This window comes from Battus philenor, unplaced genomic scaffold, assembly GCF_028537555.1.
Source record: "Battus philenor isolate CCGP_79_NKW_IND1 unplaced genomic scaffold, ilBatPhil1.0.hap1 SCAF_16, whole genome shotgun sequence".
NCBI lineage: Eukaryota > Metazoa > Arthropoda > Insecta > Lepidoptera > Papilionidae > Battus > Battus philenor.
The window spans coordinates 12852223-12877703 of NW_027181678.1; the positions used below are offsets into that span (position 1 = coordinate 12852223).

The following is a 25481-nucleotide window of genomic DNA, read 5'->3' on the forward strand; positions in this document are numbered from 1 at the left end:
TTATAAATATAAGATGGCCACCGATACAAAATGCGGATTACATATTTTTCCTTAACTCCCTCAATATGGGTATCAAATGAAAGAGCTACACTAGTAAAACACGATGATTATGTCAAAATTTAAAATTCAAGATGGACGCCGTTCCAATATGGCGGACTAGGTACATATTTATCCACAACCACCACAATGTGGGTATCAAGAAACCGTTTAACTTAAAAGTTTTTTAAATGTATTTATTTATTGTGAAACTATTCATAGATACGTAAACGATTTTTTTTTAATATATTAGGTGTACCGAAAAGTACTGTCGTTTCTGCGCTTGTCGATATTTAATTGTTATTTGGTAGTACGTACTTAGCGTGTCAAAAAGATTTTGAGGTTATTGCATCATATTTACTACTAAATAATTAAGTATAAGATTTTTATTTGCAATTTGTTTTGAAATGGCCGGCCAAATACCCGAAGAGCATATTCGGAATTATATACTTTTAATAATTAAAATATCATAAACTATTTTTTGCATACTTTACTATATATAATTCTAAGATTTGTTATTATACATTCTACACCTATATTTAAATGAGCATACACTTAGGTTGTAATAAAATAGTGTAGATAGTCCATGTGACTTATATTCCAACATCATTATCATTCCAGCTTTATGACGTCCACTACTGAAGATAGGTATATAACATAGATTTTCAACCGGCAGCACCAGGTTCGAAACCATAGATCCTCAAAGATAAGACCACAGCCTCTACAGATTTATCAAGAACTTCTAACCGCCATATTATTTACTTAATTATTATCATTTCGGCTATTAGGCGTCCACTTCTGAACAAACTCCTCTATAGAATTCCAACAAGTCAGATTTTTTACAGCCCTATTTATGTGACCTCCCGTTTAACCCTTATCATGGGTGGACAGGGTCCTTATTTACATAATATATTTAACTCATCCTTCTTCCTTCTCAATAACTTTCATTCTTTCCTCTAATTTCTCGTACAATATCTTTCATTACTTCCCATAGTTTCTTTCCATACATCGCCTCACTTCCTTCGCCTTTCGTTCAGCGTTCTAATTTTACATTTATTATTTGTTTTACAATCTATTTGTCCTTAATTATTATTTATTGACTTACTATCTGTTGTTCCACTTGATTTATATTTATTTTATCATCTATTCTGTCACCCTTGTTTATTATTGTTGTTCTTTTTTTGTCTATTTATTCATTGCTTTTTACAGAGCTCCAAAAAGGTCTGGCGACACTTCTATATGCTCACCAGTTATGTGATGTTCTCCTCCTCTATTCTCTTTCTCTCCTCTTACCGAGACTGGTATTCTTCTGTTCGTCCTGAGTCTTCCTACGATCTTGACAATGTCAGCTATCCACTTTACTAGTGAACATCCTACACTTGCCGATACGCGTCTCCACTATATAACCTTAAGGCTTCAGTGGGTCTGTATCCCATCATTCCAGATATCTCACAAAGAAACCTGAGTATAGCCCCGAAGGCTCGCTCACCGTTTGTGAGCCTGCTAATAAAGCCTGAGCGAGAAACTGCCTTTCACGTTTAGATAGATATATCAAAACCACTAGCAACGGAATGAAAATAGTACATTGTAGCCATGATTCAGTGATAAATATATCCGTTTTATTCTCGTTTCACAACACCCTATATAACGCACCGGCAGTACTTAGGATCCGGCGTATAGGGTGCACTAATCATGGGCATAATCTAGCAGTCGACTGGACCGTGCCGGACCTCGCAGGCGGACCTCTGGCGACCTGAAATCCTTTTATAGAGACCAATCGATGTAGACGTGAGTCCAATTTCCTGTAACCATTTCCTGTTGTTATCAAAAGTGTTTAAAACAATTTATTTATATATTTCTTTAATAACAACGTATTTATTTATTTCTAATACACGCACTAACAACTCCAACAACATAAATTAACATTAGTTTTTTTTTTTTTAATTATTATGTATTTTATGCAAAGTATATTAAAGGTATTTCAGAGTGTCTTAGGAATACGAATGAGTAGTGATAGCCCATCGGTAGAGGACTGAGATTTGCGATCGTAGGCCGCAAGTTCGATTTCCTGTATACAGTCTTATAAATAATTCATACTATATGCTTTAATTATATACGATTGCTACTGCTGGTAAACAAGTTTCCAGAGGAAGGGAAGCAGCATCTTCCACGTACCATGATACCACACTGCGTTTGCCAATTCACCTGCCATGCGTGGCGATAATTATATATCACTCTATACCTATGGGCTAAACGACTTACGAAAATAAATAAACTACATTTTTATTAAAAGCGTTTTAGATCAAAAACTATTTAGCGATATTTACTTTGTAGTATTCGATATAAAAACATATTCGATATAATAACATACAATAATAGTTAATAATATCATCCGTAAGGAAAACGATACTTGAGTATGTCTCCTTCGTCTTAGTTTTGTGGTTAATATCTAAGACCAATTATCTGTACTAATAATACTTATTGTTACAATATATTACGTTCCGTTATAAATAAATAATAATAACTTGTAGTTCTAACAGAACTCACATAAACGTAACCAAATCCCATAACTAATATGAACAAATACCAAGTAAGAAAAGGACCAATATTTAGCCACTTCCGCACATGCAGTGGTAGTCGTGCAACAAAGTGCACCGCCCGCCAGCTCATTGATAAATGCGGATGCCAAACACAGAGTGAGAGTGAGTGGCACTAATCGGTGTAACATAACTCCTGAAAATGCCCTGTGGAGGGGTGTAACACGTGTTGAGTGATTTGGCGGTGGCGGTTGTGTGATTCGCATTGTTTGCCGCATGCATGTGCGGAAGTGGCTACATATTGGTCCTTTTCTTACTTAGTATGGACTTTCGCAAGGTAACGCCTGATTCCATTAAATATGAACAAAAACCGCTTATATTAGGGAGGCCGGAAAGTAATGTCGTTTCTGTCGACATTTTACAAAAAAAAAACATTGATTTTTACCACTCCGGCATTGATTTTGTATACTAGATGGTAAAAGGTTGTTGATAACGAAGATCAATATATTGTCGATTAGAAATAAGTACTCGATAAAAGTGTAGTCGTGTGAAACTAAAGAAAGCGACATTACTTTCCGGTCCTAATATATGCTGTGAAGGCAGGAGCAGGAAGTATAACAATGAATTATCTATATTATACTGAACAATTAAAGTTTGTCATGAGCAAGGATCAGATTTTAACAGGGATGACCTTCTGAAACTGGTAGGAAAATTTTTTGGTTAAGTAAGGAGAGGAGTCCGGTAGGTGAATGAAAAAAAAAACAACGCGATTCACAAGACCTGGAATTTGGACGGTGAAGTCTCATACGCAATTTTATGATTTTTTGTACGAAAACAATCTTTTCCCAGTGCCACGCTCTATCTGATTCACCTACCCAAAAACAATCACTAGTCGCCATCTAAGAACAGAGAGTAAAAACAACAACCGCACGTAAACATAACGTAAACGAAAGTAACCGCACGGACAGACCCTGGTGCGCCTTATCGCCGGCTATCCTGTATTTAAAGGGCTCAGTTTTGATCTCGAGTTTTAGGGAAGAAGGTAGAAAAGGAAAGTTTCGCCTCCTTCTTGGGCAAATACAACCTGCGCCCGTCATGCCTAGAATTCAACAGAAGAATAAAGTATATAAGGCATAGAAAAATTAGTAAAGTTGTGAAATAATACAGAAGGAATGAAAATGAATGTAAACAGTCGGTGATAATAAATAATCTGTGATAATTAATGTAAAAAACTGTGATTTAGGAATATGAAAGAAGAAAGGAGATGCAATAAAGATCTGTAAGGAGGAGAACTACAGATCATGTGAAGTGTAATAGTAATAAATAGAAGATAATGTAATAATAAAAACTGAAAAACTCATTATACCCCCACACAAGGGGGAACTAGAAGCCTCCTGAAATAGAGGTTATATTAACATAATAAAACACATAGAAACTCCAACGCAAGAGAACCCCCGACAGAAAGAAGAAGGAAGAAAACTTTACCAACACCAGCTACATTATCAGCTCAACGTATAGACGTTGTCTGGGACATGAACTTCTTCCTCCAAAAACACTCGGGACGACGATAAAACAATATACTCAAGACATACAGACGTGCCAAATAACATATAAGAAGCGCACAAGGTGCAATAATAGTAGAAGAAGAGAGAATTTAATTATTAGTTCTATGGCCGACTTCTCTAACAGAACAATAAGGCTAGTAACATCGACGTCTAGCAGACACCAGAGAGACTCTTCTTTCGTCCCACAAAGTCCTCGAAGAGAGAAAATGTCATAATTGTACCGCGCTAGGGGCATACTGAAAATGTTACTCAGTTTGTGAATCTGGCAGTAGTTGAAACAATATCATTATTTTATATCCGTTTATTGTAATTATTTCAGATTATTTGTTTATAATATTTAATGGAATTAGGCGTTACCTTGCGGAAGTCCATCCTAAGTAAAAAAGGACCAATATTTAGCCACTTCCGCACATGCAGTTGTAGTCGTGCAACAAAGTGCAACGCTTGCCAGCCGATAAATGCTCATGCGACAAACAATGCGAATTACACAATTGCCACCGCCAAATCACTCAACACGTGTTTCACCCCTCCTCGGGGCATCTTCAGGAGTTATGTTACACGATTAGTGCCAAACACAGAGTCTTTGTTATATCTTGTTTGTAATATTTTATTTGATTTATTAAGAACTAGCTGTACTCGCGACTTGGTCCGCGTGGATTTTAATAAAAATATAAAGTTTTTTTTCGTTTATGTATTTTTCTGAAATAAAAGTAGCCTAAGTTACTTCTTATTATATCAGCTACCTGTCAGAATAAGTACTGTCAGAATGGTGCAGCAATTTTAGAGATTAGCTGGAACAAATATACAGAGTGACAAAAATATAGTAGAATGTAATTTTAGTACATGTACTTATAAACATTCATATATGTCTAGTAAAAAGCGACTATTTTATTATTACAAACACACACTGCGATTTTATTTATTTGTATAGATGATCATTTGAATGCCCTTAATTTTTTATATATATATATATATATATATATATTGTATCTATTGATGTCACTGCTAGCTCAGAGGCTTTTGCAACTTCATCAAAACAGTTCGCAAAACTGAAAGGTCAGCTTTTAAGTTATTTTCTGCGTGAAATCTTTTTCATGCGGTCCTTGGTCGCTTAAAAACAAGTTTGGGCATTAAATAAAATGTCTTTTATATGTTTTCTTGAGTGTTTGTGTTTCATAGCAGAATCACACAAGTTACAATCGGAAGTCATATCTCAACCACTAGATTTCGTTGTCGAATGGCAGTAAGCTCATGCCAAACTTTGTTCACACTAAGCGCAGGAATTAATTTCAGTAATGGTGATGGATTTCGACGCAATATTGGAGGACGTAGGAGTGTTCGGCAGGTACCAAAAGCTGGTTATCTACTTCGTGTTGCTACCGGCGGTGATTCCTTGCGGATTCCATGCGTACGCGCAGCTGTTCATGGCGGCAGATGTGAAACACTGGTGCCGTGTGCCGGAATTGGATCAGATCAACGATTTGGAGATCGTGAAGAATATTAGGTGAAGAATTACATATTCTCTCTTTAAAATAGATATGTATTATATTAAATAAACAACTTGTGATGCATCCTAATCAAAAAAACCAGCTATTCATCTTTTCATCGCCGCCAGATGGCGCCCATACAACACGTTAATGCTAACAAAATATGGAAGCGGCTTCATTGAGCTACTTCTTCATATTTTTACGTACTGTGGGTTCTGACTCGGAATGAAACACCACTGGTTCACAAGGAGTCCTTTATTCACAAATCAGATGGTCACCCTACTTTAACACAAAGTACACAGCTATGTTATTGTTATAAAGCACGAGTTAAAGAAGCCTATAAATAATAAACAATGCACCCTAGGATCAAGAAGTGCCGTAAACACACGTGGCTTTGATATTATTGATAGATTTTTGTGTACGGTTCTCGGAAATTCTAACGGAGTACTATCGTGAACTTACTAGAACCTTCTCCGTAGTATAAACAGGTGTACTCCCCATGTCGACAGTTTAGTGTCGTTTTTCAAGTTATAAGATTAAGATCTACGATCAATGATATAATGTATCTATTCGGTAAGTTATTTGGACAGTGATTTCTTGAGCGATTTTGGACTAAGCGAAAGTATACTTTGTGTTAAAGTAGGGTGACCATTTGGTTTGTGAATAAAGGATTCCTTATGAACCAGTGGTGTTTCATTTCGAGTCAAAACCCACAGTACGTAACATTATTATTGTATTTGTATAAAAAGTTTTTCCATACGAATAATCATATCTATTTTTCAGTATACCTATGGAACTTAAAAATGGCGTTCTAGAATATTCCGAATGCAGTATGTATGATTTGAACTATACTTACATAGCTAGCAACTATCCTGATATCGAAGAGGCTGACAGAGGTGACATAATACCGTGTGCCAATGGATGGTATTACGAAAAAGATGTTTACAAGAATACAGTTGTAACTGAGGTAAATAAATATTTATTTGTTAATTTATTTATATATTATTTTCAGAATTTAAAGCTGTGTTAAATAATATTAACAGATTAAAAACATTAGAAGGCTATTTAAAAGTTTTAAAAATTATTTTTAAAAAAAGAACACGAAGTTAAAGAAGAGAATGTAGGGATAACTTGATAGAATATTTAAATAATTTATATCTGTCTATCTTATGTTTATCTAATAATTCGTAAATCAGAATTCGAAAATTTAAACAATTTTTTTATTATTATTATCTATTGTTTAGTTAAGAAACAGAAGTATCAAAGTATTATAAATCTAATTCGTAAGATTATTGAACTCTACACGTACATATAATTAAATATTGATCCATATTAAAATCCAATATAAATCAATTACATAGATCTATTGAGAATAATGAAGAAAAATCACAGAAGAACCCAATTGGACAGAATTTAGAATCAGAACAAACTCTGTCTGTAAAGGCTACTTTTAAATTTAGGCAACTAGAATTTAAAACACATTCTTATACGTGAATAGTCTACAAAATCATCACCACCGAACATCACCTCATCAATAGATTTCGAATAAGACTGGTTGTTGACGACCTGCCTCCAGCGTATTCCAAAAAAAGATCGACTGTTCATCTTGTAGGTGGACGTCCAGGGCTTGCCGGTCTGAGGTCTTCACTCCAGAACCTCAAAACAATCGTCTCATGTTGTTTTATTTGAGTAATTAAATCGATTGAGTCTATAGAATATTATGTAATATTTTCATTGATAAGAAATACGTTAATTTTTTTTTTGTATGAGACCACTGTTTTCCAACCTTTTTCGTTTGTAATATAATTTTTATATTAAAGCGAAAGGGTTAAACTCGTGTCCAATCCACTTTCGATTTGCCCACGTTGGGAAACACCATTAGACTGAAATAGGACAATATCTTTTGACATTACGAACTTTGTTGAAACAGCTAATTTGTTACATTAAAAAATAAATTTCGTTATCTTTAGTGGAACCTAGTCTGCAATAGAGACTTCTATCCAACATTGGGATTGGTGCTATTGGCTGTTGGAGGAATCATAGGAAACTATATCTTCGGCTACCTGCAGGATACGATCGGAAGGAAGCCCTCCTTCTTCATTTACCTCCTCATTGAAAGCGTATTTGGAGTTGCCACAGCTTTCGCTCAAAATTACCCACTGTGGATTATCTATAGAATCGGAGTTGGGTTTACTGTACCCGCGATAATGGCAACCCCATATGTATTAGGTAAGCAAGAGCATTTAATAACACTAAAAAAACATCTTTTTCAAATTCGTAATAATTATTAATAAGTCCTGGATAAACATAAGCGTATATATATAGCATGTAATCATAAGTTATCTTTGGGTCTCAGATCATTATCATTAATTAGTACCTATGAAGTTGGTTCCGTTATCTAAAAATATAGTTGAACCAAGTCCGCGCCTTGCTATGAAGCGTCGAAGGCTCATGATGATCGAGACGCTAGGGTGGTAAGTCCTCTGAGGTTGGTATAGGAAGGTGGCCTGCCTTCTGCAGAATTTCAGTCTTAGAACGTCCACAGCTGGACGTGGGCCTTTCCTATAGATTTCTAGTAGGACCAACTGCAAGCCGCATGCATTCAATGTCTTCCAGTGACCTTAAAAAGTCTTCTGTCGACCTTCTGGACATGCTAGACTTTTAAAACTACGATTTATAGTTTAAAGCACTATATTTATGCTATATGCATGTTGCTATCTTTTTCCTACAATATTTTAATGTAATGTTTTTAATTGTATCCTGTTCAAGGTAAATAAATAAATTTATTATTGATTTTAGCTATTGAACTGGTGGGTCCAAGATGTCGGACACTCTGCACGATTCTCTCAAACATCGCATACTCTATGGGACTTATATTACTGGCAGGAGTTGTATATTTAGTACGCGACTGGCGTCACCTTGCACTGGCAACGACTCTGCCATTCATTTGTTTTTTCTTTTACATCTGGCCGATGCCAGAGAGCCCACGCTGGTTACTGGCTCGTGGACAGTTCGAGAAAGCAGAAATTATACTCAAGAATATGGCAAGGTTGGTTTTATTACAACTAGAAAAAAAACAATTTTTGATACTAGAGCCTTCCATTTCTCTTACAGAATAAACGGAAAATCTCTACCAGCGAACTACATGGTACAATTACGTCGAAAATATGAATCGGACAAAGAGAAGCAAGAGTTGGAGAAGGCGAAGAATCGCCAATACGGAATTCTAGATCTGTTCCGTACTCCCAATCTGAGGAAGAAGACGATAATCATTACGTTCATATGGTTCACCAACACAAGCGTATATGTTGGACTGTCGTATTACGCCCCAGTGCTGGGAGGTGATGAATTTCTCAATTTCTTTTTGGCGGGCATTGTGGAACTGCCCACTTATTTGTTCCTTTGGCCTTCCATGGAGAGACTGGGCCGGCGATGGACTCTTTGTATGAGCATGGTCGTTGGAGGTGTGGCCTGTCTGACCACTTTTCTGGTGCAACATGGTTAGTACATTCTATTTTAACTCAATACATTTTAGTTATAAAATATACACCTAAGCGTGGCCTCATTGTAACATTGATTAATGTAGTTAGATAACAGCCTATATTTACATAAGACTCTTCCATAGATTTCCAGTAGGACCAGGTGGAAGCATCCAGCACCTTTCAAAGACGTAAACAATATCTAATATAAATGTTCTTGGGGTGGTAATATATAACTGCTACTTGGTTTGGGTTGAAGTTGATGCTGTTAGCCCGTGGGTTTTTACAGCTTCATCGGAACTGAGTTCACGGAGCGGAAGGGTCCGTAAACTTAAAAATAAAACAGAAGCTGTACTGGCGAATTCCAGTTGTACGATGACGTTCGCACGTAGTAAGCCGCTCTACCCGAATAGAGCTGTATAGTGTTTATGTTGTGTATATACTTTTTACTTATATTTAGGCTTGGGACGGTAGTGTGGACTACAGTTGAACCAAGGATGGATCCGGATCCAACCTCAGTTCGCCCAAGCTGTTCGTGATTAGGGAGCGGGCGGCCACCCCCTAAGAGCGGGTGTTATGGTGTGATGAGTAGTGTTTTGTTCTAATGCGAATGACGCGATGTGCTATGCGAAGTGCCGCAGGTGAAGTGGTCGCTGGTGCTGTGTGATTAGCGCTTGCAGTGTTGTATCTGCAGCGGATGTGGTGTGGTGCGTCGGTGGGAACCCTGTAATGGGCGTGAGGAGAATATATAAAGACACTACGACGATAACAAGGATAATTGTCGCTTGAAAAGATCGAAGAAGTTTCTCATGAAATTATGTTATACTTTGAATGTGCTGTAAACGTCAAAAATATGTTAGTGACATCGGTATAGCTGTGAAAATAATTCAACCATTTCTCTTCAAGAAGTAATTCATTTGCCTTTTCCCAAACAATAATGTTCATGTATGTATGTATGTATTATGGGACCGGAATGTAATGTCGTTTCTGTCGACATCTTTTACGAAAAAACAGATTGATTTTTACCGCTCAGGCATTGATTTTCTATACTACATGGAAAAAGGTTGTTGTATATATTTAAACTAAGTATATATTTTCTAGCGTGTACAAAAAATAATATTAAATTAAATTTGATTGTGGATTCTTTTCTTAAATGCTGAATATAATTCTAAAAAATCTATTTTTAGTGGATAATGTTTGACTGCTATCTTTAATTAGTACTGTTACAAAGCACGAGTTACAAAACCCTCTAAACAATAAACACGGAACCCTAGGATCAAGAAGTGCCGTAAACACGTGTGACCTGAAGATATTTATAGATTTTTGTGTACGGTTCTCGGAAATTCTAACCGAGTACTATCGCGAACTTACTAGAACCTTCTCCGTAGTATAAATAGGTGTACTCTGCATGTCGACAGTTCATAGTTGTTTTTTGAATTATAAGATTAAGATCTACGATCTGTGATACAAAGTGACTATTTGGTAAGTTGTTTGAGCAGTGATTTCTTAAGCGATTTGGAAGCGTGGTTTGGACTAAGCGAAAGTATACATAGTGTTAAAGTAGGGTGACCATATGATTTGTGAATAAAGGACTCCTTGTGAACCAGTGGTGTTTCATTTCTATTCAGAACCCACAGTACGTAACAGTGTATTATCTAATTAACTGTGCCAACATATCTTTTGTGCTAATTAACCCTGGGTACTGCCTTTACTGGTGTAATTATTCGTAAATGAGGATCAATTTTCTTACCGTCTACGTTAATAAGGTCAAGTTAAATTTGTTTAAAAATAGCATTATACGAATGACAAGATCAACATGGACTCTACTGGCTTTTAAGAATAGAGTACACTGTATACGCATTTAAAAAGCTATTGTTTAATATCCATTGCTTCATTACATTTTATCATCATCAGAGTTCTCTCATCACATTCATAGGAAGCGGGTTGAGACAGCAGTGAACAGGCAATTTGACCAAGCTCGCTATCATGCTGAAAGCAGGTTAACAAATGCGGTTCCTTACTAGCTTATACGGTGCCAATTACACGACTATATATATATATATATATATATATATATATATATATATATATATATATATATATAGTCGTGTAATTTGCACCGTATATGCTGGTAAAGATTGATTATCTTAATTTTTATCATCACCCAAACAGATATCTATGATGTAGACTAATTTAATTTAATCACAAAAGTATTATTGTACATTCGATCGAAATCTTTCTAGAAACCTACGTGACGTTGGCATTGTACTGCGTGGGCAAAATGGGCATATCCTCGTCTTTTGTTGTGCTACCGCTGATGGCGTCGGAGCTTTACCCAACAGTGGTACGCGGCCTGGGTATGAGCCTCAGTTCGGTGCTGGGCATGCTTGGACCTATCTTCATACCCCTCGTTAATTATTTGGTAAGCAATTTTGAGTTTGTGTGAAAAGGTTGTTCATGACGAAATTGAATATATTATTGATTAGAAATAAATATTTATTAAAAATGTAGTCGTGTGAATTTAACTTAAGAAAGCGACATTACTTTCCGGTTCCCCTGATATTTACACAGGACTCTTTTCATTAATACTGGTGATAATAATGTTTCAGGGATCCGACATTATGGTGTTGCCTTTAATTATCATGGGCACGCTTCTGGTGGCGGGTGGGATTGCGAGCCTGTTACTACCGGAGACCCTGAACCAACACCTTCCACAGACCCTGGAGGATGGTGAGAAAATGGGTCTCGACACGGACTTCTGCTGCAACCCACCAGTTAGAGAAACTAATTCAAAAGACGCGAATGATTTATTTGAAACCTGTAGAAAATGTAAAACGTATTGTAACTGTGAAATGGTGAATATATCTTTGACAGACAACGTCGCCGCTGTTATAGATAAAAATAATGAAAGCGTCGAATTCATATTAGTCAAGTAAAATTTAAAATGATCATCACAATGTAATCTAGTCGATTGAAACTGTGTTGAGTTCATCAGGGTATCCCATCTTCTGCAATATACAAATCATCTTGGGGTTATTTTCCAAGAACCTTCTTTGTTTGGTCAATCAAAGCAGTTGATTTGAATGACGCCTTCAAGTTATGCACTTAACACATTCCATGCCATGCAGGGCGTATGCGACCCCCGCTGCACTTTCCGTTCAGGCCATTTGCAGTTCTCGTTGAAAAACAAAGGATTCTTAAACAAATAAATTGTATGCTCGAATATATATAACTTCACATCACGCATGCGCGTACGTAATGCATATTAAAATTCATAATTTTTCCCGCTAATTATAGTTTTGCTGTACTAAAAAAGTGTAAAGCATACGTTTTAAAAGACTTTTTTAATTTTTAAAGTATCGGTCGTATACGCCCCACGCGGCCTGAATGGAAAACTTTCTTAAATGTGTACACCTACCTATAATATACATAAAATTTTATATTAAAGCTAAAGAATTAAACTCATGTCGACTCCACATTCAAATTGCCCCTCTTGGCAATGAAATTGCCCACATGTGGACCTCACCTTGGGAAACAATGCTCTAGTAAGGGTCCTAATACCGTATCACCAAGCTGTCTTATACTGCTACATATCATATACAAATCATCTTACTTATTTTTCGAGAACTTTCCTTATTTTGTCAACCCTTTGTCCGGGGTCCATTTTAAAAGATTTCTTTCCGGGGACTCCGGGCAAATTAAACGTCAAATTTAAGACAAACAAAATAATTTATTTTAAATGTATAAAGCGTTTATTTAAATATATTTAAAAAAAAAACATTGAACATATTATTTAACTATATTCGATTATAAAATCATTACAAAATTAAGGAGATTTTTTAACATGTCTAATGACGTGAATTAAATAAGAAATATACAATAACAAAAGAATATATTAAATTTATAAATTACTTTGGTAATAACAGATTTTTTTTAATCTTAGTGTAGTGGCAATGGAACATATTGATTTCACTCTAAATAATATCTTGCATAAGATGAAATATTTATTTGTTAGTATTATAAAATATTTCTATATACTAATAAATAATTACGATTTTACAATTTATTTCTTTTAAAATTAAAGTTAAGTTTTAATTAATTATTTTTTACCCATTTTTCCTTTCCCGCGCATTTACGTATGACAACACCGATGTTTAAAATTTGACAGTTAGCCAATTGGCGGGATTTTCAATTGTAATCATATCGATCGCGGATTGTGAAATGCCTCTGGATTTCATTCTCGGTAATATGTTGTTGATAATGTGCGAATATCCGTGACCACCAAAATTGATCTGAAATATAATTTTTGTAGTCATTTTTATGTAAAAAAAAAAATATATTGTAGTCTAGTACATATTAATTCTTCAATCGACCAGTGGTAACCTATCGGTAAAGGACTGAGACTTGGGATCGGTTTCACTCTTGCGTATAATTCACATATGCGTATAGGATTGCCACTGCTCACAAGTTTCCAGAAGATAGGCAGCAGCGTCCTCTGCGTACCATAATACCACACAGTCATCGCCAACCTGCCTGCCAAGGGTGGCGATTATGGAACATCTCCCCATATATACCTTTAACCCTTAATAGCCTAGAATTTCAATTTTGATACCAATCTTTTAAACCGAATGTTCACATTACTATTAGTTTTTTTATAGGTTGGCTGTACGAATTTTACTGTTGTATAATATTCTTTCCATCGAAATTAAAAAAAAATCAATTTTTCTCTTCATCTAGACCCACAAGCAAACACAATAATATTAAAAAAAATCACTTTCGCAAATCAGGCTATTAAGGGTTAAGTCAGATCTATGCCTTGCCGAGGGCGTTTATGAGCTGAAATGACGAAGTGATCATTCATAGACAAGACACGTGTGAGGAACTGATATAATGTCATAGCTATTCAATAAGACAAAAGTAATTCTAAATAATTATTGTTATATATAGCAAATGAAAAGTTAAATAAGTAATTCTTTTGTGGGCAAGTGTTTTAATAAATCTAGTACGTATATCTAAAATAAAAACTTGTAAAAATATCACAGAAAAAATCCGTCTGAGTTCGTTGCGGGCTGTTCGCAATTTAGAATGCGTTTAGAACCTTTGTCTCTTTAAGTTGAAGTATGTCATTATAGGGTAGCTGTGGGAGTCGTATATACACTGATGTGATGTCTGAATGAATAATAGGTGTAAGATTTTGTGAGCGAGCGTAGCCGACGGGCGAACTTAGTGTGCCGAATTAGTGCAGCGGGCACATGCACGCACCGGACGCGGGCGCAGACCTTTTGTTACTTTTGTTTCTTTTGCGCCTTTGTTCTATTGCCCGCTTTCACTCGGTCGCAGAGCACATTGCGCCCCAGAGTCCTACGACGAATGCACGTCCTTTTTGCTCGCACTCAAGCGCTAATAAAAATTTGTTCGCGTGTTAAATAAATTGATAAAGTGTTACAAACGTCTTTTAATAAGACACTAACTCTTTATAGCTTAATCTAATTCTTATTTCTATCAAATTGGGTTCTTCTTTCATTCTTCTCACTTACACAAATGATCCTCAATGGGAAGGGAACTTGAAGTTATTAAGGTGACAGGTGACAGTTCTTTTTGTTCTTTTATTGATTGAATTGAACATTTCTTTGAGAGTAATACATTTACACTTGTTCACACAACTGCGCCCGCACTATCTCTTACATTTTTAGGCAAAGAATGTAATCTTTTCTTTGTATGTAATATATAATATGATTTAAAAATATATAATAAAACGTAATTGTACTTTATGTCAGCCTTGTGCAAAGATGAGATTATTATAAACAGAGATTTAAAACTTTTATATATATATATATATATATATATATATATATATATATATATATATATATATATATATATATACATATATATATGCATAAGTTTTAAATCTCTGTTACAATGTACATAATAAAGTTAAAATAAATAATAAAAATTAGGATCACTCTGGCAGTGATAGACATGACAAACATAAAATAAATATAAGAAATATCTCACCAATCTGTGCTTCGTGTGGATGTCATGGGACATGAGAATTTTGTCCGTCTTTCCTATATTTATGAGCTTCTGGATTATATCAAGACGTTGAGCATCGGAGGGCATAGAAATCGCATCGTTCAATTGATAATAAGACACCTCCACACCGAACAGATCGAACTGGCAAAACGTACCCAAATCCGCAAAATCTAGCAACTGTTCCATCTCGAGAAGTGTACCTGTTTAGAGAAGATATATTCTAAAAATTAAACAATTTTTTTATATATCGCTATTAGTTTCATGTTTCTGAAATTTCTGTTGATTTAGAACTGGAACTGGACGTCCAATTCTAGACATATGCGTACCTCATAGATGACAAATTGCCTGGACAATGATTGTACTCTTGTTACTGATTCTATTTAAAATATATTGAATAGATCAATTGCGGACGGCTGGCATTGCCCAGAGCGTCTGTACGCAAAACTCTTCCCCCCCACCCCGCACCTATAAAACCTCCGCCGAGCGTGCATACGCGAAACCTCTCCCTGCGTCCCACGCCCCAATCTCTCTCCCACTAGCGCGCAGGCCCATGGAAATGGAAGTAGGGACCAGGGTACCATAACCAACAGCACTCTCTCTCTCTCTCTCTCTTGCACGGTACCACGTGACATAGTTTAGTAGTCTTGTAATTCTTTAGTTGTAATATATGTGTAGTGTAAATATTTAATTAGTTATTATGTTAACGAATAAACGTGTTTGTTTACTTCATTATCCTGCATGATTATTTTCGGAGTAACCCCACGTGATAGGGTACAGTCCACTAAATGTAAAAGTGAAAAACGCCTCCGTGGAACGAGAACGGAGTCGCAATAAGATACATGTTCACCAAATGACGTTCTATGATTAAAAATACAATAATTAAGCAACACCTTGACGCCTAAGAAGTAAATAATAGATTAAGAATGTAAATAAATAAAGCTGTTTTGAATTCCAACATGATATAAATAGATGTTTTAAAATCTATTCCGTATAATACTCATCATATCTGCAGATAGTCTACTGCAAAGAATGTTCCCCACCTTATGTTTTTGTCTCCTTTTTTGGGGCCTCTTGTACTCACTTATCATGGATGAACAGGGATATTTTTACTTTAATCATTCTCATTCCACACTCTTCATTCCTCTATTATTCTTTTATTCCTTTCCAAACCTTGTTTTTCTTTCATACAACGCCTCGTTTCCATTGTAATTTCTCCAGAATATTACGAGTTACAATTCCAGTTTATTCCTAATTTTTACATTTCACATTTTGTGTCTTTAAATCTATTTTTCTTTCTTAATGTCATATAAATATTTTATCACCTTCTATCATAGTTTTCAATTTTACCATTACTCCTTTTATTACATTTTATATGTTTGTCATAAAGGAAGATCTGGCAACTTCACTCTTGACTTACCAATAAGGCGATGTTACCCTACTCTATTTTTTCTGCTATCCGAAACTGGCAATGCATCCTCATCACTCCGAAAGGTCGCCACGACCACCGGTTATTCAGTGCCTGCATTCAGCTACTTCCCACAATCTTCACCTTCTTGTCGTTCCTCTACAAGGGTTGGAGGTTTTTTGATATGAGTATAAAGTTTTCCAAAACTCACGGTCCAAATGTGACATCACTGCCTTGTCTACACGTCCACCAGCTTCCGTATAGATTCGTATTATCTCAAATGGTGCTTCTGGATCCCGATGAGGATGGAAGCTGACGCCGCAGCCGAGTTGCGCTTGGACCTCCCCAGCAGCAGCTATCGCTTTGCGCTCAAAATCTAAAAATATGCCGAACATTACAGGAGATAATATTTTGTTCCATATTCAAAATTAAATTTTAAATAAATCCTCCTTTAATACTTACTAGATTAAATTAGATTTATTTACGTCTTATCAACATCAAATAGAAAAAGAAGCTAATTCAAACAAAGACGAGAAAGATGATTCGAAACAAAAAAGCAAAACGGGTGTTAACAACTCTAAGTATATATTTTGAACTGGACGCGACTGCACTCTTGAAAAAAGACTGTCAAAACATTACTTAGGTAGTGTGGGACAGAGATAGTGCTCTACGAAGTCGAAATTAGTCAATTGTTTCTTTCCAAAGGTATATTTCCAATATTTATCGCCGGATACTGTAAGTGTGTGATTGAAAAATATTAATAATTTTACCTTTCAATGGCCAAACACTGGCAATCTCCCCCATAAATCCTGCCTTAACGGAAGGGTAATCAACACATCCCTCTGTCAGTTCCTTCAACATATGATTGTAAAGTTCCTCTTTAGTTCTTTTAATAGAATTGTATTCTTGCACGTCCGCTATGTAGAACCCTGTTCCTGCTACAACGTGAACTCCTGTAGTCGATGACACCTGCTTCAGGAAGTCAATGTTTCTCTCCAAACCTTCAGTGGAATTTTCCACTATGGCACCTTTAGCAAGAGATAGTTTAATACAATGAAAATTGTTTAAATTTTATCGAACATGTTAATTATCCAAAATTATCCAGCGGATTGGTAAGTTAGAGTGGCATTATGCAGGTCACATAGCATGCAAAACAGAACGGATGGAGTCTTAAGGTTTTAGAGTTGAGACGAAGGCAAGAAGGCGGGCAGATGTCCTTGTTAAGGAAGTCGGAAGATGTACATCAGTAGGCCACTATATACTGGTCCAGCTGTGGGCATTCTAGGCTGATATGATAACGTTGATAGTGAATTACAAGCCTTAAAAAAGTTAATGTTTCATTAATCTAATCCAGTGTTTTATATAAGGTAAGGGCCCAAATCGAAGCACCACAAAGAAAACTTCCGCTCAATTACTGCCACTTTAAATACGATAAAGCTACTGTAAATATCAACCGACAAATTGCATTGGTCAGGTCCAGGAGGCGACTGTCGCATTTTTAATGAAAGAGGAAGAAGGGAGAGAAACCTTTCTCAATTTCTGCAGAAACGTAATAAGAGATGTTATAAGTAAGTTAAACATGTAGAAATAAATGTAAATGAGAGGTAAAATATAGTAAGGGAAAACTAGATGTAAACAAAAATAAAGTTGGAAAAGGACCAATATTTAGCCACTTCCGCACATGCAGTCGTACTCGTGCAACAAAGTGCACCGCCCGCCAGCCTGCTGATAAATGCGCATGCGGCAAACAATGCGAGTTACACCGATTAATGCCTCTGTGTTTGACACTAATCGGTGTAACATAACTCCGGTAGATGCCCCGTGGAGGGGTAAAACACGTGTTGAGTGATTTAACGGTGGTAGTTGTGTAATTGGCATTGTTTCCCGCATACGCATTTATCACCGAAGTATTGGTCCTTTTCTTACTTAGGATGGACGTCCGCAAAACAACGCCTGATTCTATTAAAATAAAGTTGTTACTGTGATAAAATAAAAGAACTGTCATACATAAATGTAAGAGAAAAGTTAAAATAAAAATCAGAGATATTGCAAATTGTAAATAGACCTAACTGCATTGATTGAAGATGGATGAAAAGTAATTAGAGTGGCAGAGAAAAATAAATCGAATTATTGAATGAAAGAGTAGCAAGATGGATATTGTGACAAATGAAAGAAGAGAATGGAAATTAAAAAATAAGGAAAATGAAAAAAATATTAATAAAATATAATCCCTGACCCCAACCAGATAGTGGTGGAAGGAAAGGTACCTAATAAAAAAATGCATTGTTCAATGATCGCTTTACAATTTCGAGCAGAAAAGTAATATAAAACCATTTTATTTATAAAGTAATATTTTTTTCAGGTAACACTTGTGTTGAACAAGATTATAATGAGTATAGTCATATTAGAATTTGTAATATTAATATAGATATTTTATTGCCATATATGATAGTTTCATCGGAAGATTCAGACCGCTTCCATTTGGAATAGGATCGGTCCTATTGAAACTTTCATAGTTAAAATGTAAAAGAATAAAAATTGTATTTAGTTTTTAAACTCCGACTAACATCTTCTTAATAGAATAAATTAAATATTAATATAGAAACTATAATTAAATAGTTTTATAGTTGATATAATGGTATCCTTCATCTTAAAATATGTTACTACGAGGGTTTTAAACGTACCAGGATCGTGCAAAACCCCACAACAACCTCAAGCAGGTAACGATATGATATATTAGGAGGACCGGAAAGTAATGTCGCTTTCTTAAGTTAAAATCACACCACTACATTTTTAATAAGTTTTTATTTCTAATCAACAATATATTCACCTTCGTTATCAACAATCTTTTGCCATCTAGTAGACATAATCAATGCTGGAGCCGTAAAATCAATAGGATTTTCTGTAAAATATGTCGAGAGAAACGACATTACTTTCCGGTCACCCTAATACTAACATATCCTTAAAGTCATAGCAAGAGGTAGTCGAGCAGTGGTAGCCAAAAGGACTGAGACTTGCGATTTTAGGTCACGGATTCGATTAGATAATTATATAGGATTGTCACTGTTCACAAAGAAGTTTCCAGAGAATGAACAGCAACGCCCTTTGCGCACCATAAAACCACATTGCGATCACCAACCCGCCTCCAAGCGAGGTAATTACGATATATCCCCCCATAGATGTCTTTGAGGGAGGCCTGTGAATTGTGGTGAGTGTCTAGGGACTAAAACGATGAATAATTAAAAGTATTCTTTAGTACTTTATACTTACCACCTCCAAATGACTTGAACGCCGTCACATCTTCCAAAACAGCTTGCTTCGATTCCAAGTCGTTGAAGAGCAGGTTAAATTGGGAACTGTAAGGGTACTGTCTGATGTAGCCAACGGTTTCCAAAGAGAAATTTGACTGAAACTTATCAGCGATTTGTTTTGGCGGTTCTTTATAAAAATGTCTGAATTTCATATATAAATGCTCGTGTGTGAGTGTGAATCCAAGCAGTTTTGGATCCACATCTCCGTTAACTGCAATTTAAAATTATGAACATAAATGTTTTGCCTCTAGCAATAACGCCTCCGCCACAATTTATTGGTAGAATTATTGGTAGATATTTATTCGTAAATATTGGTAGATGTTTTATTTATTTTAGATTATAATAAGCATCAAATAAAAATGTCAAATATTTATATTAATAAAAAGAAACATTAATCCATCATCAAAAGTATTAGAAACCATAGTAATAGGCAACAGTTTTAGCTATCCGTAAAAAATTTAGCCTACCTAATGTCAAAAACGATGTTTTTGTAAAATAAATATGATCTGTTTCTAGGTTATGTTTTGACGCCCATGGTTATAAGCTTTTGGATGTTATTTAATTGTGAAGAAATGACAGTTTGTGATATGAACACATAAAAACATGAAACAACGCGAGCACATGTATATACAAAAAATATACAATTAATTGACACAAAACTAGTTACGTAGTGTTTATTTGTTTTTCTGATTGATAAGATAATTATATAATTTAACAGCATTTATAAAAAAGTACTGTCCTCTAACGCTAGGAAACTATTGTTTAAAAAAGAAAATGAATATGTTTTATAAAGCTGTAGTTATATCAAATATTAAAAATTAATAGTGCAAACAAAAACCGAAAAACTTATGCAGGTTACTAAAATAAAAGTTGTCATAATCGTATTTGTTTTGGTATCAGTACTTTTTATTTATTTCGCTGTTTGAAATTCAATTATAAGATATTTATTTACTTACAGACACACAAAAATTAATGAAATTATTTTATTTCAAGTAAAAGAAGAATTAGATACTCGTCATGTTTACAATAAAAGCTATTATAATTTTTTATTAATTCAATCGCAATATTTTTAGCTTTATTTTGAATAAATTTTGAATAATAAGAACAAAAGTTTAACTTGGCTGAGCGACGTCGAAACCTTTGCCTGATCGATAAGAAATAAAATAGTTAAATTTAGCCCTGTTACAATTTATGTCTAAATGGTTAATCCTCAATAATTTTAAAAGATGTAAATGATATATATGAACTTTAATTTAATTTTTAAATATTAAATAATGTTTATCATTTAGCTTCCATTTTACCCATTCTAAGCCACAGTATTTTTTTTGTATTTTAATTAGTTAAACATTGATAATTTACAGTAGTTTTATAACAAACGTAATAAGAGTGTGATTGCAATGTGTAACAATCTATATTCAAATAATTTAGATATACTAAATATGCTAAATTAACATTAGACATTTTTCGCTGCGTAAATAGGTTCAACAAAGAATTCATATGTAGTGTGAATAATTAAAATATTCCTACCTGTTTGTATCCGTTTGTTCATTTTACAAACTATCAAAAGTAGAATGTAATAAATATTATTTCACCACGTATATAACCTAACCATTTGCTTCTATCACTCAGTCATAAAATTTCTTAAGCTTCTTCACACAGTCAACAACATTATCTCGTGTTATCTGCTAATAAGTAACACAATACTTATTATAGAAAAACATGGCATGCAATTGTACACTAAGTTTAAAAAAAAACTAAACTATGTTATCTGTACAAATACATAAATAAAACAAATATCTTTGTTTTCTTATATTTATATAATTTATATTTTGATTTTTTATGTTTTAATGTTAAAATCGATAAAATGTTAAAGTCTGTTTATAGTATGCTTTTTACTATAATATTATTAAATAATAAAATACATGACAGTTACATATTTCGTGCATAAAGTGCGCCACAGGTTATATATAATAGTTTTTAATGTCAAATAAGATGCAACTTGGAATGGCATTACTAATTTGCAGAATATTTTAAAATAGTAAATGAAAAATGAGTTATTTTGTACGAATTCATTTAGGCATTTATCAAATTATATTATATTCCACCTAGAATTAATCATATTTATCATTTGTGTATATCAAGAGAATGCGAGATAAGCTTAATTTAATAGAAACTAGAGTAGGATTCCTCCTAAGGCAGATCTTGGTGGTAATGACAACACGAAGTCCTTACGATTAAATATTTATACCGATTCTTAAAACTATGAAAACAATGTTCTACCAATAAAAATAGCCAATCACAAGGCGATAAATATTATAGAGCGCTCTCTTTCCCACGACGTAAATATACAGCGCTCTGGCGTGGGATCCTCGTGGACGATTCGCTGCTGAAGATGACGTAATGTACCTTCTACACTAGAGCCTGAATAAACTGCCCCTATACTGGCATCCCCTAAATTATAGCTACCGTTTTTATCCAAGAAGAGCCGATGTCATATCCAGTTTTTTTTTCGTTGTATCAAGATAATTAAATATTCATTTACTGTATCTACTTATGTACATCATAAGAAAGTCAGAAGAACCTGAACAAAAAAAGAGCGTCGTCACTAGCAGCGGGTAACTTGAAGGTGATTAGCTTGTCAAAGAAGACAAGAGCTCAAAGGAAGTCGACTTCAACCAAGTTCCGAAGGCTAACAGTTATGCTATGGGTGTGAAGCTTCTAGCACGGTATCTATAACACTATGTAGCCTAAATTATTGGATCACCAATACGCATTTGCTTCTTAAAATCAATCTAAAGGCAACGGTAGTATTAATGGCGGCGTACGAATTCAAATCATCGTTCTAAATTCGAACGTGCAAGAATTATTTATAGTGGCCAGGAATACGAAACGTTCTTAAATGAACGCTGCAACTATAAAAAAAGTTAACTATTTTGTATCTTGACATTATGTAAATGCAATCAATGTTAGGTAACCCCGGTAACGAAGTAACAAGAACGCAATAAGGAAATCGTGATAAAATAAGTGATATTAAGTCACAAAATGCCTATACTAGTTAAAGATTTCACTTGGACCCAAAGTGATCGTAACTTGCAAATCAAAATACCACTGAAGAGGAAGAGACAAGATATCGACGTTTTTACCACAGACTCTTACATAAAGATACACTTTAATCCCTTTCTACTTGAAATATTCTTGTACGATGAGGTTGATAACGATAAAAGTAAATGCACAGTGCTAGACGATTTAATAGTAATAGATATGCTTAAAAAAGAAGAAACAAATTGGCAATGTCTGGAAAAGACTTTAAGTAAAGAAGAAAAGATGGAACTGCGAACAAAAATACTGGAAAAGTGTCAAAATGAGGCAAAAGAGAAAGCGGAACAAAAATCAATAAAAAAGAGTCAGATGGACAGGTTTGCGGTGCAGCAGGCAATGGAAATAGACTCAAAACAACATTCGTTAATGGATTCAAGAAGAGACGCAGAAAGGAACAGAGCGATGGATGATCTAGAACGATGGAGAGGTTCAATACAAAATAACGAAAACATTACTACAGTTAATAATGAGAAATGGATACGAAATAGTACATTGAGTATAAATAAAATGAATCTAAGTGAAAATAAAAACAGTCCTAAAATCATCGAATTACCTTCTTCGGATGACGAGAAAAAAGTCATTAAAACAGAGAAAATAGAGAAAAAGCAAACGAGAAAAGTAACATCAGTTGCAAATAAACCCGACAATACGCCAGTTAAATCAGAATATATTGAGAAGAAGAAAAAAGAAGTCGCAACGAGAGTTTTACCGAAGTTAAGAGAAACAAGGGAACTGGAAATTAAACATACCCCGAGGACGTTTCCAACTCCAAGCAGAGAGTCGGCTGCTCAAGAAGAAGAAGCTTGGTTGAGGAATATCACGAAGGCTAGAAGAGCGATTGGTTTGGTTTTCTTAAATCTTTTTATTTTTATCATCACCTCAGCTGCAGAATGTCCACCTCTCATGTAAATTTTTGAAAGAACCTTAATAAATTCTTCTGTTCACCTGGGTGGACATCCTTCGCTTGCCTGTTCATGGCGTCCACTTCAACGTCCACTTAATAATAGCCTAATCTAGCATTTTGTTTTATTTAAGAAGTTAATAGTTCCTACATTTATGACATTAATTTACAATGGAAAAAACATGAATAACTGACTAAAATAGATGATCATAAACGTCATTATAATTCAGATAGGAGAGAGCCCTTGTCCACCAGTGGACATCATACGGCCGAAATGATGATTATTAGGTTTCAGGCTATTCACTTGCTTACAGTTAATGTAACAACTATGTATATATATTCATACATACATAACAACAAAAATGTTTCGAAAATAAGTTTATTTTGTCGACCGATGAAAAAAGAAGTAGGCAGCCTATCGAAAATATTTTAAATAATCATTAAAGATTAAACAGTTCGAAAATTTCACTCGGCAAGAATATTATAAAACAGAAATCATTAGATATTAATGTTTTTGAACCTAGTTTTTCTCTACGTAACCATCTTCTCGTTGAGAGTGGAGCACCTTCTCTACCATTTCTCTCAGTCAGCATATTCACAAGAATACTTTATACTGAAACATTCCTTTCCCAGGCTTCGTATCTGAAGACCTCCGTCCCGAAGAACAAGATCCTCAGTGGTGCAAGGAGAAGGGAGACGAGTTCTTTCGCAAGGGAAATTATTTAGGAGCCATCAGCGCGTACACCCACGGGATCACACTGTCTGACAAGCTGCCAAGTTTGTACTCCAACAGGGCAGCGACGCATTTCGCTCTTGGCAACTTTAATAAATGCGTAAGTAATTGAGGGTACAGCTGGCAAGATAGTTGCAGCGGGCAGCCTACATGGCACGCATAACTGAAGGCCTCTGGGGTTTTAAGTTCCTGAAGTGTGGAGACCAGAAGGACAGCAAGTCCCTTGCTACCATGTCCTTTTCTATGTCTATTGGCTAGGCCTGTGTCCAGCGGAGGCGTCCTAGGGCTAAAATGAAAATGATAACGTGGCCTTAAAGTTCCGAACCGACAATTGCAGCGTAAGACGGTCTCTTAAGGTGTAGAGATGACTTTGTCCTGATGATGATGAGAAGCCTATGTCCAGTAGTGGACCTACGGATGAAATAATAATAATGATCAAACCTTGGACATATGAACATCTCAGACAGATGATAGGGGATATAGGGACAATCACATTAATAAAATATAGAGTTAGGAACAAAATCAATGCACATTTGAACCACTACTTTTACAGGTCAATGACACTTCGACTGCTCTGGAATTGCTAAAGCCGCCATGCGAAGGAAACCGGAAGAATCGCGCTAAATGCATAGCTCGCCGCGCCGCCGCCTTAGCCCGTCTGGGTTTCTTGAACAAAGCCATCGATGAAATGAAAGCAGCGGCTAAACTACTGCCCGAAGACGAAAACATCAAAAAAGACATTTACAATATGGAAAGGGCCTGGGAACAGAATCCTGATTCGGACTGACCTATAGGAGCTGGATAAAACACATTTTTTTGTAATAGTGGTTTTAGTTTAGTGAATAAATTTTTATCTTCAAGCAACTTTTTAATATCGATCTACCTTCAATTG

At 35.1% G+C, this 25481-nt stretch overlaps 3 protein-coding genes across 3 annotated transcripts; 2 read left to right on the top strand and 1 right to left on the bottom strand.

The window, feature by feature from the left end:
- Positions 1 to 5433: 5433 nt before the first annotated feature.
- LOC137919479 (beta-alanine transporter-like) lies at positions 5434 to 12040 on the top strand. Its single transcript, XM_068762565.1, has 7 exons — positions 5434 to 5642; positions 6409 to 6592; positions 7596 to 7854; positions 8425 to 8674; positions 8740 to 9125; positions 11348 to 11526; positions 11714 to 12040. Exons 1-7 carry the CDS (start codon positions 5434 to 5436, stop codon positions 12038 to 12040), a joined length of 1794 nt encoding a protein of 597 aa, XP_068618666.1.
- Positions 12041 to 13202: 1162 nt separating this feature from the next.
- On the bottom strand, positions 13203 to 21520 carry LOC137919391 (phosphotriesterase-related protein). Its single transcript, XM_068762454.1, has 6 exons — positions 21384 to 21520; positions 19816 to 20067; positions 17316 to 17573; positions 16757 to 16921; positions 15123 to 15340; positions 13203 to 13396 (listed from the first exon to the last, which is right to left on the bottom strand). The coding sequence occupies exons 1-6, from the start codon at positions 21403 to 21405 to the stop codon at positions 13259 to 13261; spliced, it is 1053 nt and encodes a 350-aa protein (XP_068618555.1). The 5' UTR covers positions 21406 to 21520; the 3' UTR covers positions 13203 to 13258.
- A 1323-nt stretch (positions 21521 to 22843) lies between these two features.
- On the top strand, positions 22844 to 25376 carry LOC137919468 (dynein axonemal assembly factor 4-like). Its single transcript, XM_068762554.1, has 3 exons — positions 22844 to 23796; positions 24490 to 24689; positions 25143 to 25376. Exons 1-3 carry the CDS (start codon positions 22899 to 22901, stop codon positions 25374 to 25376), a joined length of 1332 nt encoding a protein of 443 aa, XP_068618655.1. The 5' UTR covers positions 22844 to 22898.
- The last annotated feature ends 105 nt before the right edge of the window (positions 25377 to 25481 follow it).

What these genes read in the sequence shown, in the direction of transcription:
- LOC137919479 (XM_068762565.1), top strand. Translation starts at nt 5,434, where the DNA reads ATGGTGATGGATTTCGACGCAATATTGGAGGACGTAGGAGTGTTCGGC. An exon ending in AGAATACAGTTGTAACTGAG is followed by an intron (nt 6,593 to 7,595) that starts GTAAATAAATAT and finishes CGTTATCTTTAG; the next exon opens with TGGAACCTAGTCTGCAATAG. An exon ending in CACTTTTCTGGTGCAACATG is followed by an intron (nt 9,126 to 11,347) that starts GTTAGTACATTC and finishes AAATCTTTCTAG; the next exon opens with AAACCTACGTGACGTTGGCA.
- LOC137919391 (XM_068762454.1), bottom strand. Translation starts at nt 21,405, where the DNA reads ATGAACAAACGGATACAAACAG. An exon ending in GAACAAACGGATACAAACAG is followed by an intron (nt 20,068 to 21,383) that starts GTAGGAATATTT and finishes TTTAAATTGCAG; the next exon opens with TTAACGGAGATGTGGATCCA. An exon ending in CAGTGTTTGGCCATTGAAAG is followed by an intron (nt 16,922 to 17,315) that starts GTAAAATTATTA and finishes GCATATTTTTAG; the next exon opens with ATTTTGAGCGCAAAGCGATA.
- LOC137919468 (XM_068762554.1), top strand. Translation starts at nt 22,899, where the DNA reads ATGCCTATACTAGTTAAAGATTTCACTTGGACCCAAAGTGATCGTAAC. An exon ending in GAAGGCTAGAAGAGCGATTG is followed by an intron (nt 23,797 to 24,489) that starts GTTTGGTTTTCT and finishes TTCCTTTCCCAG; the next exon opens with GCTTCGTATCTGAAGACCTC. An exon ending in TTGGCAACTTTAATAAATGC is followed by an intron (nt 24,690 to 25,142) that starts GTAAGTAATTGA and finishes CTACTTTTACAG; the next exon opens with GTCAATGACACTTCGACTGC.